Consider the following 16804-nt stretch of genomic DNA (forward strand, 5'->3'; position numbering starts at 1 on the left):
GACATCCATTTACTTTTAACATACTTTTGTTTGTATTCAATATATTTATATAAACTGCTTTTTTAAAACGGGGTATAGAGAAACAAATATGAATACAGAACTTCACATTATATTTCACATCCAGAGTTACAGGTAAGCTTAACACATATATTACCTTTATATCCTTGTTCTGTCTCCCTGAGATCAATTTTGGTTATTGGTTTGAAATCAGTGTCCCATAGTCGTATACACCCATCTCGCCCACCAGTGGCAAAGCCTTCTTCACAAGCATACATGCTAAAGATTCCAGCCTGGTGATTAAAACAGGTAATACTCAATGCTGCAACCATCCTAAGTATAATGACTAGATACAGTTGATTGTTGATTTAAAAACATAACAAGGCAAAACCAAAAATAAAACCCCTTTGTTCTCTATTGAAATGCTGACAATAGACCAAGTAGCCATTTATAATACTGTTCATCTCAGCTACATTTAAAAAATCCTAATAATCAAAGCAAACTAGTTCAAGTACTCTTTTACCACTACTAAAAAGATGGCAGTTTTAAAAAAATTCAAAAATACAATTAATGCAGATATGAGAATCAAATTCTTTTATGTGACAAGTGGCCCTTAGAGAGAAAAGACAACTATGGAGGTGTTTCATGGAAGTTGCTGCCTAAAATAATTAAGTAGAAATGAGGCTAGGAACATAAACACTTTCATAGGCACAAAAGTGCCCAAAATGTACCTCAGTGGGCTCACAAAGGTATCACTTGAACCTAATTGAAAATGTAAATAGCACTTGTGTTAGCTTGTTAAGCATTGTTTGAAGATTTTCACATGTGAAATAGTTTTAGGAATTTAAAGATGCTCCTCCACAGGAAAATACTTGATTTGGTTTGTTCAAAAGTGCTGCAAGAATATAATGTTGACATAAGATCCAGTATAAAAAGAAATTAGGTTACTAAGGCAGCTGCTTTTGTGAATGAGGACAAATACTGACCTATTATTTTAAGAGCTGTTTCATAATTAGTGAAGCCAAGAAAATTCACCTGCAACATATAGTGAAAGATCTGAAATGCCATAGCTCTAAGAGTTGCTTAAATTTTTCTTCATATTAAGGGTATAGGGGATCAATTTGGAGGCAATAAGCTAAAGGTTTATCATTTCCAATAACATCTTTACCCAATTTCCATTCACTATGATAGGCTTTGCCTTTTACATCATCTTCCCATTTGTAGGGACAATTTTATCGTTTGTAGATACAACAATGTAGTCATTTTCATGTGTGTCAAAAAAGAGAGCAGAGTGGTAAGAAGTTTGTCCTTGTTCTTACCAAGCAGACCATCAGAAGATATGTAGTTATCAATGGTTTCTGATTGTACCTTAAGAGCTCTTGACACTGGTAGGAGGTAACACCCTGCACCTCAACATAAAGAATGAGGAAAATCTATCTTACCAACCAATATAAAAGCAATAGTTATCTACACCTTTCCTGTTCAAACTATGGGTCACTGATGAGTTGTGGCAACATCATCCCAGACCTATGGAGCCAGAATCTGCATTTTAACATGATCCGCCAGAAACTCATGGGCACATTAAAGTTTGAGAAGTGCCTATAAGATGAATCTGATGAGCTAGTTCTAGTGTTCTGTCAAACTACTGTAGATGACACAAATCAAGCAATTAATAGTTAAGGTGAGGGCTAATTACATTGTATCATTTGAAATATATTTTCCTTTAGGTGAGCAAATGTAATATGGGAAATTGTCATGAGTGGGGAGTGTTCAGCAGGGTCCTCTGATTCTAAAGCAACAAGGGAAAAATACAGGGAGGGATTCGTGGTCTTACCTTATTTAGTAAGTCACCCACAGATTTCCATATGGTAATACTTACACTATGTGCTCCTTGAATGGTGCGGACTAAATTGAGCCCTTTCCAGACATAGATGTCACCATTTAAAGCACCAGAGTAGGTGATGTCTTCTTTGGCACATGCAAGGCAAAGGATGGTCTGAAGATCCCCTGTTTTGCCAAATATCCCTCTTTTTGCAGTCAGGGCATTTCCACACAGTGTCCAAAACTAGAATGTAAGTGATAAAATAGATCTCCAAGATAGAGTATTCGGATGTATTGCATTGGTGTTTATTTATACTTTAGTGCATTTCACATAATTTGCTCTATCCAAGCTAGGCACAAATAAGTTAATTTGCTTTGCTCTAACATAACCACATGTAACACAAAAGCATTTTAACTAACTACCAGGAATATAAGAAAAGCCTATAACAACACTTTTAAAACTTTCAAAGTTCCAAAATTTCAAAGCTTTGCTTATTGTTTAATGGTGATTTAATAGAACATAATGTTCTCAGAGTTGCAATCAAGTGGACAAATCATGTTTTGCTTAATTTTTTATCAAGTTATAAAACTAGTATAGGTTTATTGTAGAAAGCTTTAGAAACACAGATAGGTATAAAAAGGAAAATTGTGATGGTCTATAACTTCCAGTTAGCATGTTGATGTATCATCTACATAATTTTTTTCTGTTTTTGAGACAGAGTCTCACTCCGTCACCCAGACTGGAATGCAATGGCACGATCTCAGCTCACTGCAACCTCTACCTCCCAGGGTCAAGTATTCTTGTGTATCGGCCTCCTGAGTAGCTGAGATTACAGGAGTGCACCACCAAGCTCAGCTAATTTCTGTATTTGTAGTAGAGACAGGGGTTCTCCATGTTGGCCAGGCTGGTCTCGAACTCCTGGCCTCAAGTAATCTGCCCTCCTGGGCCTCCCAAAGTGCTAGAATTACAGGTATGAGCCACTGCACTCGGCTGTATCTAGGTATTTTTAGTGTACATATATTTGGAAATAATTTCTAACTTTAAATGTTATAAATCTTCATTGTAGAAATGTTACTTAGAAATGTTTCGTAAATATGAGTTATATTTCCATATACCTAAATAATGGACTAGGCTTTTCAGTTTTAGTTGCATAAAATGCATCCATCGTGTAGAAGACCATACCCAAAGCTTCAGCAATTTTATAGAAGGCAGTAAGGACACTCCCATGGTTATATAGACATAAAATATTTTGCATTGGCATAGTTTTTTTTGTGCGGTGGGTGGGGACAGAGTCTCACTCTGCTGCCCAGGCTGGAGTGCAGTGGCCCGATCTCGGCTCACTGCAACCTCTGCCTCCCGAGTTCAAGCGATTCTCCTGCCTCAGCCTCCTGAGTAGCTGGGACTACAGGCATGTGCCTCCGCACCCAGCTAGCTTTTTGTATTTTCAGTAGAGATGGGGTTTCACCATGTTGGCCAGGCTGGTCTTGAACTCCTGACCTCAGGTGATCCGCACCACTTGGCCTCTCAAAACGTTAACATAGTTTTCATGTATCAACTAGAATAACCTCACTGCCCTTGATATAGCCCCCCTCAGTTTATAAAGGCTATCTGCATATGCTAAGTTATTTGATCCTATCAAAACCCTTAATAGGCTAAGGTAGACGAGATTGTCACCTCCATCTGGACGGGAGGGAAAGCAAACAGAAGTAGCTCACTGAAGGTAAGGGTTCAATGGGGCTAGAAAAAATATTGAAATCTTTATCTTTGCTTTGACGACTTTGAATCAATGCAGAGGCAAATGAAACAATGAGATAATTTTAAGGTAGCATATTGAGACTGTGCCCGGGTGGCAAGGAAATTCAAAGGTAAAGAACTAAGTTGAATTAAACAGAATGAACAAGAGTAGGACTTGGATCAGCAGTGAGGAAGAAACTGCATCTGGATTCAGAGGAGCAGGATGAGATGAAGCCACATGGCAGTAATGTGGGAATAAATCAGTAACAATTGTACTATTTTATACCTGCAGGAGAGGAAAAACCATGGTCCTCTCAGAGTAGTTGTATACTGGAGGAAACAGTTCTGGGATGGCTATACCCCCAAGGTGGCCGGGATTCAGGCAGCTGGGTGTGGGGGGCTGTCCTGTGTGTGTGCGTGGCAGGGGGTTAAAGAATAGAAGGATGCCCTGGCAAGAATGAAGGGCAGATACACAATGAAGGACCAAATGGTATTCTCTTCTCAGAAAAAGGTATCAGCTCTGGTAACTCATTTCTTTGGGTATTATTAATGAAAAGGTGTTGAAGTATATGTTGAAATAATAAAGCAGCCAGACGCAGTGGCTCATGCCTGTAATACCGGCACTTTGGGAAGCCAAGGCAGAGAGATCACTTGAGCCCAGGAGTTAGAGACCATCCTGGGCAACATGGCAAAACCCCATCTCTACAAAAATAATTAGCCTAGAGTGGTAGCACACACCTGTAATAAAGTTTTTTTTTTTTTAATAAAGAATAAAGAGATCTAGGAAAAAGCTAGTTAGGTATAAGCTTTGGAAAACATTTAAGCTGTTACTATGAACCTGAACAAACTATTAGACATAAATGATTACTGGTTGTACCAACATGCCAAAGAACTTGCTGTTCATGGCAATGCTTAAGGCAGACAGTTCCCTTTCTCTTTACACCTCCTCATGCATGAAGATTAAAAGAATTATTTTGTTCTTTAACTTTGGATATACATCCCTGAGTTATCTGAATATTTCCAGACAGACAGTCACAAAAAATAGAGCCCATTATCTTCAGACTTGATCTACATAAAAGTTTATTGACAAGTCACCAAGTCAGATGGTATAAGGCCCACATGAAAACATTCCAAAGAGTCAAATGATTCCCTAAAATGTATGATATTTTCTGCAGAAAATGGCAAATACCTGAAATATCTCTTTTTGAGAAGCATTGCCTACTTGGAAAACAGTGGCAGTTTAGGGTAGCAACACATCATTAAATTCACATCAAATGAGGAGACCTTGTTTATCTTCTCCAGTCTCTACCCACAGACTGTAATGCAAATTTTGTTAGAGCTGGCAGGTACCTTGAGTTCATCTAGCCCTAGGTAGTCCCTAAAGTCCCTTCTGTCTCTGACTAGAGACGGCTCAACAGTAGCCACAAACCTGGTAGGCTCATTTGCTATAAAACCAATGAAGCGGCTGATGCTCAACTGTTACTGTTTTTCAAGCATTCGTTTCAGATAATTGCAATTTTCCTATTTGCCAAAACATAAGGGATTTACAAAGCCAAAAAGGATTTCACCCTAGCTACACAAATTTCAGATGGAAGTATTTTCTTCGAGTACAAAGATTTTGCACTCAATTTATGATTGGAATCATTCAATGTTAAGGTAGGTTTTTTGGGGGAAAAAAAAGTGGAGAAATCCTGGTAATTGGATATAGAGAATACAGACAGCAAAAATAATTTTTTGAGGTTTGCTTAAATGTATTATATTTCTAAGCAAAATTAATAAAGTATTGCTGGGTAGACATTCCAGATTCTTTGAGGTAAAAATGCTTGTATTTGCTTAGAAAAAATGTCCAAGTCTGCTAAGACAATTAAATTTAAACAGGATAAGTAACTCTTGTTTTCAAATAAAGTTTCAGAATTTTTGTCTCTGCTTTTCTGCTTTTAGAATTTACCAATTTAAAAGTTAGAGTTAACCAATGATAGAAAGAGATAGGAAGGAATCAGGAGAATTCTATCAATTAAGCAGCAAATCTAGTTAGAACCCAATATAAAGCTAAGGCAAGGTAGTTCACTAAAGAAATTTCTCAGTGGAAAGAGCTCTATAGGAGTCAGAGGCTGAGCTTAAATCTCACCTCTGCCATCATTTTTGTGACCCTAGGAAATGGGGAAGGAAATTAACATTATTGTGCCCCTACTGGGTTCCATACTCTTTAATGTAATTATCTTTAATTTAGGAGGTAGTGATCTCTCTCTGAGAGAGAGAGACAGAGAGAGAGAGAGAGAGAGAATGAATGAATGAATATTAATTCAGCCTCAGGGAGATTAAATGGTTGCCCAGAGTCAAGTAGAGGGAAACAATCACAAATCGAAGTCAGATTCCCACCTAACCCCCTAGTGTCCTGGGTTTCTTCACCACTCAATACAGGATGGATGATGGCTCCCAGGTTAGGGCCCCAGATTTCCAGAAACCCACCACAGCCTAACAGAAATCAGGATCATCATGAACTCACATGTTTTTTTTACTCATGGCTGAAACAATTTTCATATTTTAGTCTGATCAGAAACTCACGTTGACAGATAACATCTTTGACTAATAAAACATTGCTAAGGAAACTATGATTTAATGGCTAGTTTATTTTGTGGCCACCATCTTTCAAAATATTTGTTCCCTAAAAAAACTATGGAATAGGTTCTTTGGTGATGAAAACATTGGTAATCTTGGAACATATCATGAGCCAAGGACTCTGCCAGCTCCCCAGTCCCATGCTTCCATGGGTGACCAATGCCTCTCTCAACTCCTGACAGAAGTGCAAGCCCTCCCCTAGTTCTGCCTCCCGACCCTTCCTACCAAAGGCACCCACCCACCGAGGCTCAGCCTAAGCAGCGTCTCCACCCTGACAACATGCTTCTAGCCAGCTGGGATCTCATCTTTATCGATAGAGGGCTTTGATTTTTACCTTTCTTCCAAAACATTGTCTTAATGTTTTAATGGCTAAACTTCAAGCAAATTGAAAGTGGCGTCTGTTTTTGCTCTTTCACCTAGTACAAACTCAAATATTAAACTGAATGAGTTTTTGGTCTTTCAGGTATGCTGTACCAAGCATAGAAGGAGCCTCCAGCTGCTGCTAATAAAGCAAACTACCTAGATTTCAGCTGATGTTTTCCTAGATTAAAAATATACACATCCGGGCTTGGTACAGGATTATTAAACGTTTATGAAGCCCTAAAGTGTTGATGGAATATCTTATACTTCTGAGTAGTGGAACCTTTAAAAGTTTTGTTCTCCATTTTTAAATTTTTTCTTATTTTGGAATATATATTATTGTAAAATAATTTTACAATGAAGTGTACAAGGGAAAAAATTATCCATCGACCCACTACCCAGAGATAACTGCTTAACATTTGGAGAGGTCCTTCTAATGTATTTCCTACATAAAAATGTTTTTAAAGAAAAAAAAGCCACAAATCTAATCCCACCATCACCCACCCCCAAAGTAAACTGTAAACTTCCCCATATAATAGATTTTGAATATTTCCCAATATCATCAATCATTTAAAACATAACTTATGATTGTACAGTGTTTCATCATATGGATGTAACATTTTATTCAACTTCCTAGAGACACTTAAACCAAACAGAAGATCTGAAACCACTTATTTCAGATCTTCTATTTGGTTATTTGCTATTGATAAGTTCCTCAGCAATGAGTCAGCTCTTGGTTCACACTTCTAACAATTTGCTTGGGATAGATTCTAAGATATGAAATTACTGGATCAAAGAGAATTGACATTTCTAAGGATAAATATTTCCAAATTTCTTGGCTGAAAGACCATTATTAGCTTACCCTTCTATACCAGCAAGGTTTGAGAGTGGTCATTCACTGAATCCTTGCCAAGATAGGGTACTTTTAATCATAAATTTGATAGATTTAAAATGCTCTGTTATTTTAAAATTTGTGTTAATTATTAATGAAATTTTAACATTTTCATGTCTATTGGCCAACAGCGTTTCTATTTTTGTCAATTTTCTATGTTCTTTGTCCATTCTACAGATTTGCAAGAGGTATTTGCATTTTGAGAACAACCCAGTGTGTTTGAGAACAACACACAACAACTTTGTGTGTTGCTTATACTTTTGCTAGTTTGTGGTTTCCCTCTTTTTGTGGAAAGAAGGAATTATACAGAATGTTTTAATATTTCTACAGTTGCATCAGTATTATCCCTTACGATTTCTTTGCTTTTACATTTTAAAAAAATCTTTCTCCAATTTGAGCAGTTAAACATTTGCCTATATATTCCTGTAGTCATTTTATAGTTTTTGAAACTTACCTCTTTAATTCATATAGACTTTGTTTTAGTGTATAGTATGAAGTACTGACTTTTTCCAAAAAATTGATAATTTGTGCCTACCAGTTAGAGATGCTATTATACTCTAAGTTGTCATACATATTAAGGTCTATTTTTCAGCTTTTTAAAATTTCTTTGTAATCCAAGTCTTACACCATTTAAATTAAATTCTACTATGCTTTAGTAAATAGTGGTACACATATCCTCTTCATGATTCTTTATCCCAAAGTTCATAGTTATTGTCATTATTTAATGCTTCCAGATGAATTTAGGATAATTAAAGGGAAATTCCGTCAGGTAAAAACAAAAGTAATAGGGACTTTAACTGCATTTCTACCAAATATAAATTTGGAGATAAATGATACATTTGTAAATTTTAGATATGTCCAGAATCAACATTGTCACTCCATTTGTTCAAGTATTGTTTTACATTCCTTTGCAGAGTTTTGTAACATTCTTTAGGTAACTCTTCCGTATTTGTTATACTTATTTGAGTATTTTATCGTCTGTCCCCTTCTAACCAAGTAAGAATAATGGGAAGGATCGTGAAAAACTAGACTAAAAGAACTGCAAAATAGGAGGGGTTGGTTAGAGGAAAATCTTCATTCATACAGAAATGTACCATTTTTGTACAGAATCCATACATGCTCTATGCAAGAAAGTAATCCTTATACTCTTGTTTATGGATTTTAACTTTTATTATTTACAATCCTATAGAAAAAGAAGATCCTGGGCCATATCCCAGGGGTCAGGAGAAATTTTTGCTATGTCAGAGCAAAGCATGTTGATGCAGTTAATTTTGCTACTTGTGAACAAAATAGTAAGCAGCAAATGTGGGCCTACCCAGATGAGACTGTAGTCTAGAGGAAGATTGGTGCGTTTAAAAACCAATGGTCCAGATAGGTTTGTACTGTGAATTCCTCTATTTCCATGTAGAGCGCTACATGACACCTTTCTTTTAAGGGAACATAACATGTCAAAGTGTTGACATGCAAATACGTAAATATTCATTATATTGGAAAAACTTACTTGACAACATTAAAATCAGCAGTTTTAAAACATGCAATCCCACAAGTATTATGACTCTTCAGTTCGACATTTAATTAACATAAAATTTCCTTTTCAGCTGCCTGCTGAGCACTTCACTTGATTGTCATTACTTTGCATTTCTAAGAGAGAGCCCCATCAGCTGATGTTAGTTTACTTCAGGAGCACAGAAACAGGTAAGAGGGCTCTATATTGAAGAAAAAAAATATGTAAAGTCTAGCAGTCTCTCAACATCAAATTATCTATACAAACACCTAAAATTATTTGCACTCAAGGTACCAAAATTAAAAAACAAAAAACTTTACCTTTATATGTTTTACTCCGCAGCTAACCACTCTGTTTGGCTGATATGGATCCCAGGAAATATCAAAAATCTGTTCAAAACATTAAAAGTTGCCATGTTGATCATTTGGTATATTTTTGCATTTTCACGATACTAGTCCAATTGCCAAGACTCTACCCTAACATTTAGAACACAATGTTACCTGCACAGAACAAAAATGGAAGATTTGGCTTGGAATGAGTGAGGAACTAACATACATGTTATCACCTCATGTCTACTTACCTTAAGGTCTGAGTAGAGAGAGAACTTACCATAATTATTTAGAACAAACTGGTGTCATAATTTTGTCCATTTGAGATAAACAAATGGACAATTTAGGATAAATTTTTGATCAAATTTTTCAATAGCTCCCCACAGTGCTAACACTTTGGAGATAGCTTTTCAATAGAAATTTAAAGAATTATAAAATGCTTCTTAGCTAGGAAAACATTCAATAGTTAACTACAATTTAATGTGGCCAACAGTCTCTAGTAATCACAGAAGTTAATATTCCTAAACATAAGGCAGAGGGATTTATCTGTCACTAACTTAAATAGTCCCTCAGGCTACCATTTTAATCTGACCCAACATATTATTGTATTTTCAATTATCCAATGAACTGAAAATGTATCTGCAACTACTATTTGTCATTCTTTTTTTTTTTTTTTTTTTTTTTTGAGACAGTCGCTCTCCGTCACCAGGCTGGAGTGCAGTGGCGCGATCTCGGCTCACTGCAACCTCTGCTTCCCAGGTTCAAGCAATTCTCCTGCCTCAGCCTCCCCAGTAGCTGAGACTACAGGCGCGTGCCACCATGCCCAGCTAATTTTTCTATTTTTAGTAGAGACAGGGTTTCACCATGTTGGTCAGGCTTGTCTCAATCTTGTGACCTCGTGATCCACCCACCTCGGCCTCCCAAAGTGCTGGGATTACAGGCATGAGCCACCATGCCCAGCCTATTTGTCATTCTTTAACAAGAGCTACCAGACAGTTTGCAGGTAGTTCTATTTCCATTCCAGAGACAAGAAGGAAAAGGTCAATCCTGAGAATCAAATTGCCCATAGCAATTGCTTAAAACAGGTATTTCCAGGGCCCATCTGAGATGCTCTCATTTAGTGGGTCTGGAATTGGGCCCAGATACCCAACACTTTAAACAGACTCCAGGAGATTCTGATGGAGGTAGATCCACGGATCACATTCCATGACACACTGATAGAAAGGGAAGGACTACTTGTCAGGGACAAAGTCTAGACCAGAGAAATAACCTAGACCACTAACTTTTCATCACATATAAAGGAGCAATTATGGTCCCCAGAAAGAGCACTGAAGCAAAAGTACTTGGTCCAAGTATTCATTTCAGCCATTCAAGCTCAGGCAAGTCTGAGCATCTCTAACCTTAACCTCATCTTCTCTACGTGGATAATACCACCTCAAGTTTTGTTAAGGTCAATGAAGATAAGGTATATAAAGTCATTTTGCAGGGTATAAAACATTCATTATATAAATGTAATGGATTAAGTATTTTAGTGCCACTAAAATAATCTTGAAGATAATCTTGAAGTTAACCATAAGCAGTCAATAATTAATAATGGTATCAGTAATAAAGAGCAAAATTATGTGAGACACAGATTATGGGGTCTGGGGGAACAGTGTGCCAAATAAAGCATTTCATTAAAACATCCTAAGATTACAGACTCATCACTATAGTCCTATTATACTTTTTACATTTCACCCTTACTGGAAAGCGGTAGCACAGCAATAGCACATGCACAGTCACTGAAACATACAGGCAAGTCACATGATATCCAGTAGTGTTCAATTTATCTAAAGTTTTAACAGAGTTGAATTGAGCAAAGAACTGTTTGCAAATTGGGCAGCCCTCAGAACCAGAAGAGGTTCAGAGAGCTCTGCTCTGCAACTGGGCAGGCATATGTATCCTGGGAAAAATGAACTGAGGTACAGAAACAGCTTTCCTAGTTTCAGCTCCGAATTTGCTTTATTTGGGCATGGTCTGAATAGGTGGCAGCCTGCCATTGGCTGAAGGTGGCTGCCACTCAGCTATTTGTTAACGGAAGTATACACCTAAATTTTCAGTTTGGTCACTTAACAAGCTAGGTTGCAGTTGATTTTGTAGAGACTTACCATATGGAGGGCAGCTAAGGCCAAATTTAGTTTAACAGTAATAATTTAACAATAAAAGCTCTTTCTATACAAGCCAAAGTGATTACATTAGGCTATTTTTCTAAGTAAGGAGATTTTACTGGTTTAAACTGTTTGTAACTTTAGTTTTCTACTTTTTCCAAGGTGATAAGGCCCAGAATTCTGACAGTATACTAGTTCAGGTCAGACTATATAAAATGATTCAGAAATAGAAGTAGTAAATGCAGAATAACTCAGATAAAATATTATATATGAATGTATATATATGCTGTGAAGTCTCCCCAGGGGATTCTATCTGTAGCCAGGATTGGGAACTACTGGACGAGAGGGGTACCAGGCCTCTTCCAGTACTGAGGTTCTATTGTTGGTCACTCCTGAGCTTTCTGAAGACTTGATCCTGGAGTAGAATTTGCAACATCTGTGGGGTCTCCTTACAACTACAAACCTCCATAGATGAATGTGCCATTCAAACTTAATTTTTTTTTTTTTAAGAGTTCCTTCTAAGCAAGAGACAGTGAATTTCATGTTTAATTAGAGCCTCATTCTACATCAATCTTGTCCAACCCACAGCCTAGGATGGCTGTGAATGCAGCCCAAAACAAATTTGTAAACATTCTTAAGATATTATGAGATTATTTTATTTTTAGCTTATCAGCTATCACTAGTGTTGGTGTTTGTGTGGCCCAAGACAATTCTTCCAGTGTGGCCCAGGGAAGCCAAAAGATTGGAAACGCCTGTTCTACATGAACACTTATATTGTGCAGAAATACAAAACAACCAGGAATTCAAGTAAGACAGTCATGCAAATTCATTGTTTAAACTAGAGAAACCAAGATAATAAAGGAGTCAAATTATTTTAATTATGCAAGACACTGGCAAATTAGATTTCTGACCAGTTATATGTATATACCCCCTTCATCCCCTAAGACTACATGGAATTATCATTTCTGATCATACTGACTTCAACAAGAGTAAGCAGGCCACATTCTATGTTCTCAAATACAACAAAGAATCACAAAGTTGTCATTACACTCATTCAAAATTAAAATGCGTACCCTTGTAATCATATTTTGTGACTATTTTCTAATAACTATTTCCATTTCTAAATGAATACATCTAAACTACACATAATTTCAAATTTAATTCCATTTTGATTTCATAAAGTAAAATGCCAGCATCAAAAATTTGCTTTGCCTATGAAAAGCAGTAACAATTCATATAAAGTACTTGATCACCAGAAGCACATTAACACAGATAGCTACTAATCATGAAAAAAGAGGATGCTTGTAAGTTTAATAGGAAAAATGTATACTGAAAAATTTACTGTTAAAAACATTAGAAGTCTGAGAAGCAATATCTCAAGTCCCCCCAAGTTCTGAAATCTGCACAGTTTGATCCAACAAGTTCTTACCCTGTCAGAATGGCCGGTGGCTGAGGCCAGAAGTTTTCCCTTCCTCCAGTCCCAAATGCAGACTGTGTTTTTGGCATCCAACCCCACAGAGGCTAAACGCTAAGAATAAGAACAATAATTTAGTATCTAAAAGTGATGGGAAGACTTATTGACACGTTAAGAAATAGTTACTGACTATTTACTATGGGTTAGGCGTTGAATTTCTTATAACAAACCAATTTCTCAAAACCCATCTTAAACCCCAAACTAAAAATAACACGGGAGATGACTTCCATTAGTATATGCTGAAATTTCAAAAACCTAAGAGCTACAGCTCCTTTATCCTTTTTAAATTTAAGAAACATACATGTAAACTCTCAGGAAATCTCTGATACATCAATAGAAACTACAGAAACAACTTGAAAGCAGCATTTGGAATTTTTAACTTAAAATTTTTAGGTAAAATCTTAATGTGAGATTTAATAGAACCCAGGATTCTATAGTCTAAAAGCTTCAAACTGCTAAAATTTAAGGGTTTGACGAATAGAATAGATGAACATTAATTTTTAGTTTTCTATAATTTCACAAACATTTAAGGTGACTACAAGATAATATAATCTAAGTAGAAGTAATCTGGTACTTCACCTCCCAGCCTAAATTCCTTGGGTTCAGGTCAGAACCTGTCCTTAAAGGAAGAATAAAATGCAACCCACATGATTATATACAAAACCAGAAGTGTGAAAAACAGGCAACAGTCATACCAAAATCAGAGTTTCTTGCAGGATATCACTTATAAAGAGACAGTATTATGTAAGAAATCTGAACTATAAGTAGATTTGGCTTTTCGTTTCACTTTTAAGTAGCCAGACATAAGACCTTGCAAAATTAACCTCCTTAAATCTCAGTTTTCTCATTTGTACAATGGGTATAAAAAATATTCATTCCTTCTACTTTATTGGATTGTTGTATGGGTCAAGTGAAGTATGTAAATTAAAGGGGTTTTAAAAATACGGTATTCTCCAAGTGTAAGAGTGTGTGAGTACTGAGTACATTCGAGAGTGTGTCTGTGTATGTGCACACTCACAGTGTGGATGAAACAGACAGCCACATATGGTTAAATGTATACATGTGCTGTTATGCAGGGATTCTTCACGTTTCTTCACTAAAGATGGCTTCCATTAGGAATTTTTAACATAACACACATCGTTGAGGGTTTTTTAATGTGTCCTTAAGAAATGTCTTTGCTACAATTTTTTAATTGAGGGTTTCAGCAATGGAAATAAGATGTGGTTGTATTTTTATTCATTAGAAAATTTGAATGGGTGAATTCCATTCAGCTTATTCTTTTCAAGAGAAAAAAAGCAGTTAACACAAATAGGGGCACTGAAGTAAAACCCACATTTCCTGATGGAGAAAAAGCTGAAAGAAACCTATTTTGTTCATCTGTAGTGACAGGTCCCATAGCCACCTGAAAAGCACTTTTATTGCCTTTTGTCGATTGTGAGGTGATGGGCCATTTGTCATTTCTAAATATCATTCGATTCCAGTGAACTCTGTCCAGGGAGTAAGGCAGACCTGAAGCAATACCCATCAACAAGCCAGGAAATCCATCATGGCTAACATACAAGAGGTTATTTCTCTCACCTGACAGTTAAGTACCATGCAATCCACCCCCACCACCATCCTTCAAAATGAAACCTAAAGGAGAATAGCTAAGGATTCTAACATAAATTAACGTGGACAAAAACTAAGTTAAAGCTGAATTTTCCTCTGCTGCATTACCTTTTCTTGTGACACTTCAGAACAAATTGATAAAGAATGCTTGAATAACAAAGTCAGATTAAGAAGGTGCATACCAGTACAGTCATAAGCAAACATTTATACTTGTACATGTGTATGGATTCTGATTCACTTCAGTTTATTCAGGAAGTCAATATAACTGCAAGCCTGAACAAATAACAAATACTAGCATCCAGCTATTGTCTCTTTATGTAGCCATAAAAGGGAATGCATGCATTAAACTGACTAACTGGATGAGATTGCAGAGGAGTAAAATAAAGAACGTATATTCCAGGGGTCTACATATGTAGTGAATCTAGTTCTAGAAAGAAAAATGACTAGTGATCGATGCTCTCTTAAAATAGCAGAAAACAGCAAGTAAATGCTAATTGTTTTTCAAAAGTGACTCAAACCAGGTCATCTCCTATAATCCACTGAATTTCCCACAGACTTTCAGTTAAGCCTCTATGAATAATTTCACAGATCTTTGCATGGCACCAACTTACAGAATTAACTCTGAAACTTGTCAAAAATTAGATTGAAGGAATTAACAGGCAGAAATATGCAGGGTGAGAGAGACAGAGGAAGGGTGGCACAGGAAACGGAGGCGGTTGGGGAGATGGGGAGAAGAGGCCCAGCCTTAGGGAGGAGATGAATGCAGCCAGAGCCAGGAATGACCCCCTCCGTTTTTACTTTCTTTTCTAGAATGTATCAACCTATCTTTTCTGCCAAGTGTTGCTGTAGGTCAAAGGAAGAAGAGAAAACGTTGCTGGCAGGGATTGGCAAGGCTTTGTGAAAACCTTTGGAGACTGAATCACTTCAATGGGCAAAAGGGTGAGCAGGACACTTCAGGTGGACAGGACAGACTGAGGAAGGGCCCAGAGGTACAAACATGCAAGGTCTGGTATAGGAGTCTTGCAGATTTGTCCAATTCGACTACAAGGGCACAACGGATAAAAGTCTAGAAAAGTTGGCTAAAATAGAATGCCCACCTACAAAATGTGAAGTTTATTCATTGGGTACTCCACGCTCTTACTGGTTTTAAACAATGCTTTCACACCGTTTTCAGTGGATGAAATGCATTAGCAAGAAATTGCCTGTGAGGAGACTAAGAGATTAAACTAAGTCAGACATGACACTGACTTATTAGCACTTAAAGGACAGTGGCAGAAAGAATGGAAAGGAGAGGATGTCAGTTATTGTAAAGAAACATGAATACCCAGGAATTGATGATAGATTGAACTGGGAGAGGACAGGGAGAAACAGCTAAAAGTGACGTCAAGGGGTAAAGAGTCAAGGATAATCTTCTCAGTGGATTATTAGGAGGTGATGTCATCTTTTGAAAGCAAGAGGTACCACAGACATGCTCAGGGCTTGACGTCTGTGAATAAGGCTTGGTCCAGCCCTTACTCCAAATAGGAAGTGAACAACAGACAACAAAGTAGAATTACTGGGCTATGGTGAACCTGATCAGCATGAATTGATGACTTCTTTTATGGAGGCTTTTTAACCAGATGATGGGACTAGGGGAACCAAAACCAAGGCCCATCCAGAGCTTGGTGTTAGTGCCATAGCTTTAAAGGGGAAAAAACAGGTGAAAAATTCTAGGAGGCTGTGCCAGGAGAACCAGCAAGTGTTGATGGACTTTGAGTCTACTGGCTATTCGTATTACAGTTTTAAGTGAATTGTGAGAAGTCCTTAAATAAAACAAGTAAAAAAAAAAAATACACACCTGTCCATCTGAGTCAAAAGCCAGGCAGGCAACTCCATGTGTATGGACATCTTTAAGAATAGACACAGTCTGGACATTATAGGAATCCCATATGCATATATATGGCTCCTTCCCGACTTGGCCAGTTGCAACGAGAGTTTTGTCTGGGTGTAAGGCAAGGCTGAAAGAGAAAAGGTTTCTTTTTCACATCTTCCAACTGAAGAAAACACTGATCACCTTTTATACAAATCTGTTTCTCATTTAAATTATCTAACAAGGTGATCTCAAGAGAGAGTCTGAACTGTCCCCAAAGTAATTAATTACTTGATTTGTCTAATTGAAATGTTCACTTTAGCAGAGAGGCTTAGCACAGTCTGACAATCTCATTTGGTCTTACCCATTGGTTACCTTGAAAATTAGGTGCTGTTGTGATTGTAATTATTCAATTTAAAATCATCTGTATAGTTTTATAATTGCTTTATGTTGTGGAATTTAATTATTG

General features: G+C 37.0%; 1 protein-coding gene across 7 annotated transcripts in view; it reads right to left on the reverse strand.

Annotated features, from left to right (window-relative positions):
* The window catches only part of EML6 (EMAP like 6), a 259228-nt gene that overhangs the window by 145745 nt on the left and 96679 nt on the right, over nucleotides 1-16804 (reverse strand). For all 7 annotated transcript variants that reach the window (XR_008522134.2, XR_008522133.2, XM_024242556.3 and 4 more), the window contains exons 3-7: nucleotides 16324-16483; nucleotides 12834-12932; nucleotides 9249-9317; nucleotides 1877-2062; nucleotides 155-290 (exon numbers count right to left, since the gene is read on the reverse strand). Coding sequence is in view for 5 of the 7 variants with exons in the window: in XM_024242556.3 (XP_024098324.2) it covers nucleotides 155-290; nucleotides 1877-2062; nucleotides 9249-9317; nucleotides 12834-12932; nucleotides 16324-16483 (650 nt within the window). In the remaining 2 variants the exon portion in view is untranslated. The remainder of the gene's footprint in view (nucleotides 1-154; nucleotides 291-1876; nucleotides 2063-9248; nucleotides 9318-12833; nucleotides 12933-16323; nucleotides 16484-16804) is intronic.

Source organism: Pongo abelii, chromosome 12, assembly GCF_028885655.2.
Source record: "Pongo abelii isolate AG06213 chromosome 12, NHGRI_mPonAbe1-v2.0_pri, whole genome shotgun sequence".
NCBI classification, from domain to species: domain Eukaryota; kingdom Metazoa; phylum Chordata; class Mammalia; order Primates; family Hominidae; genus Pongo; species Pongo abelii.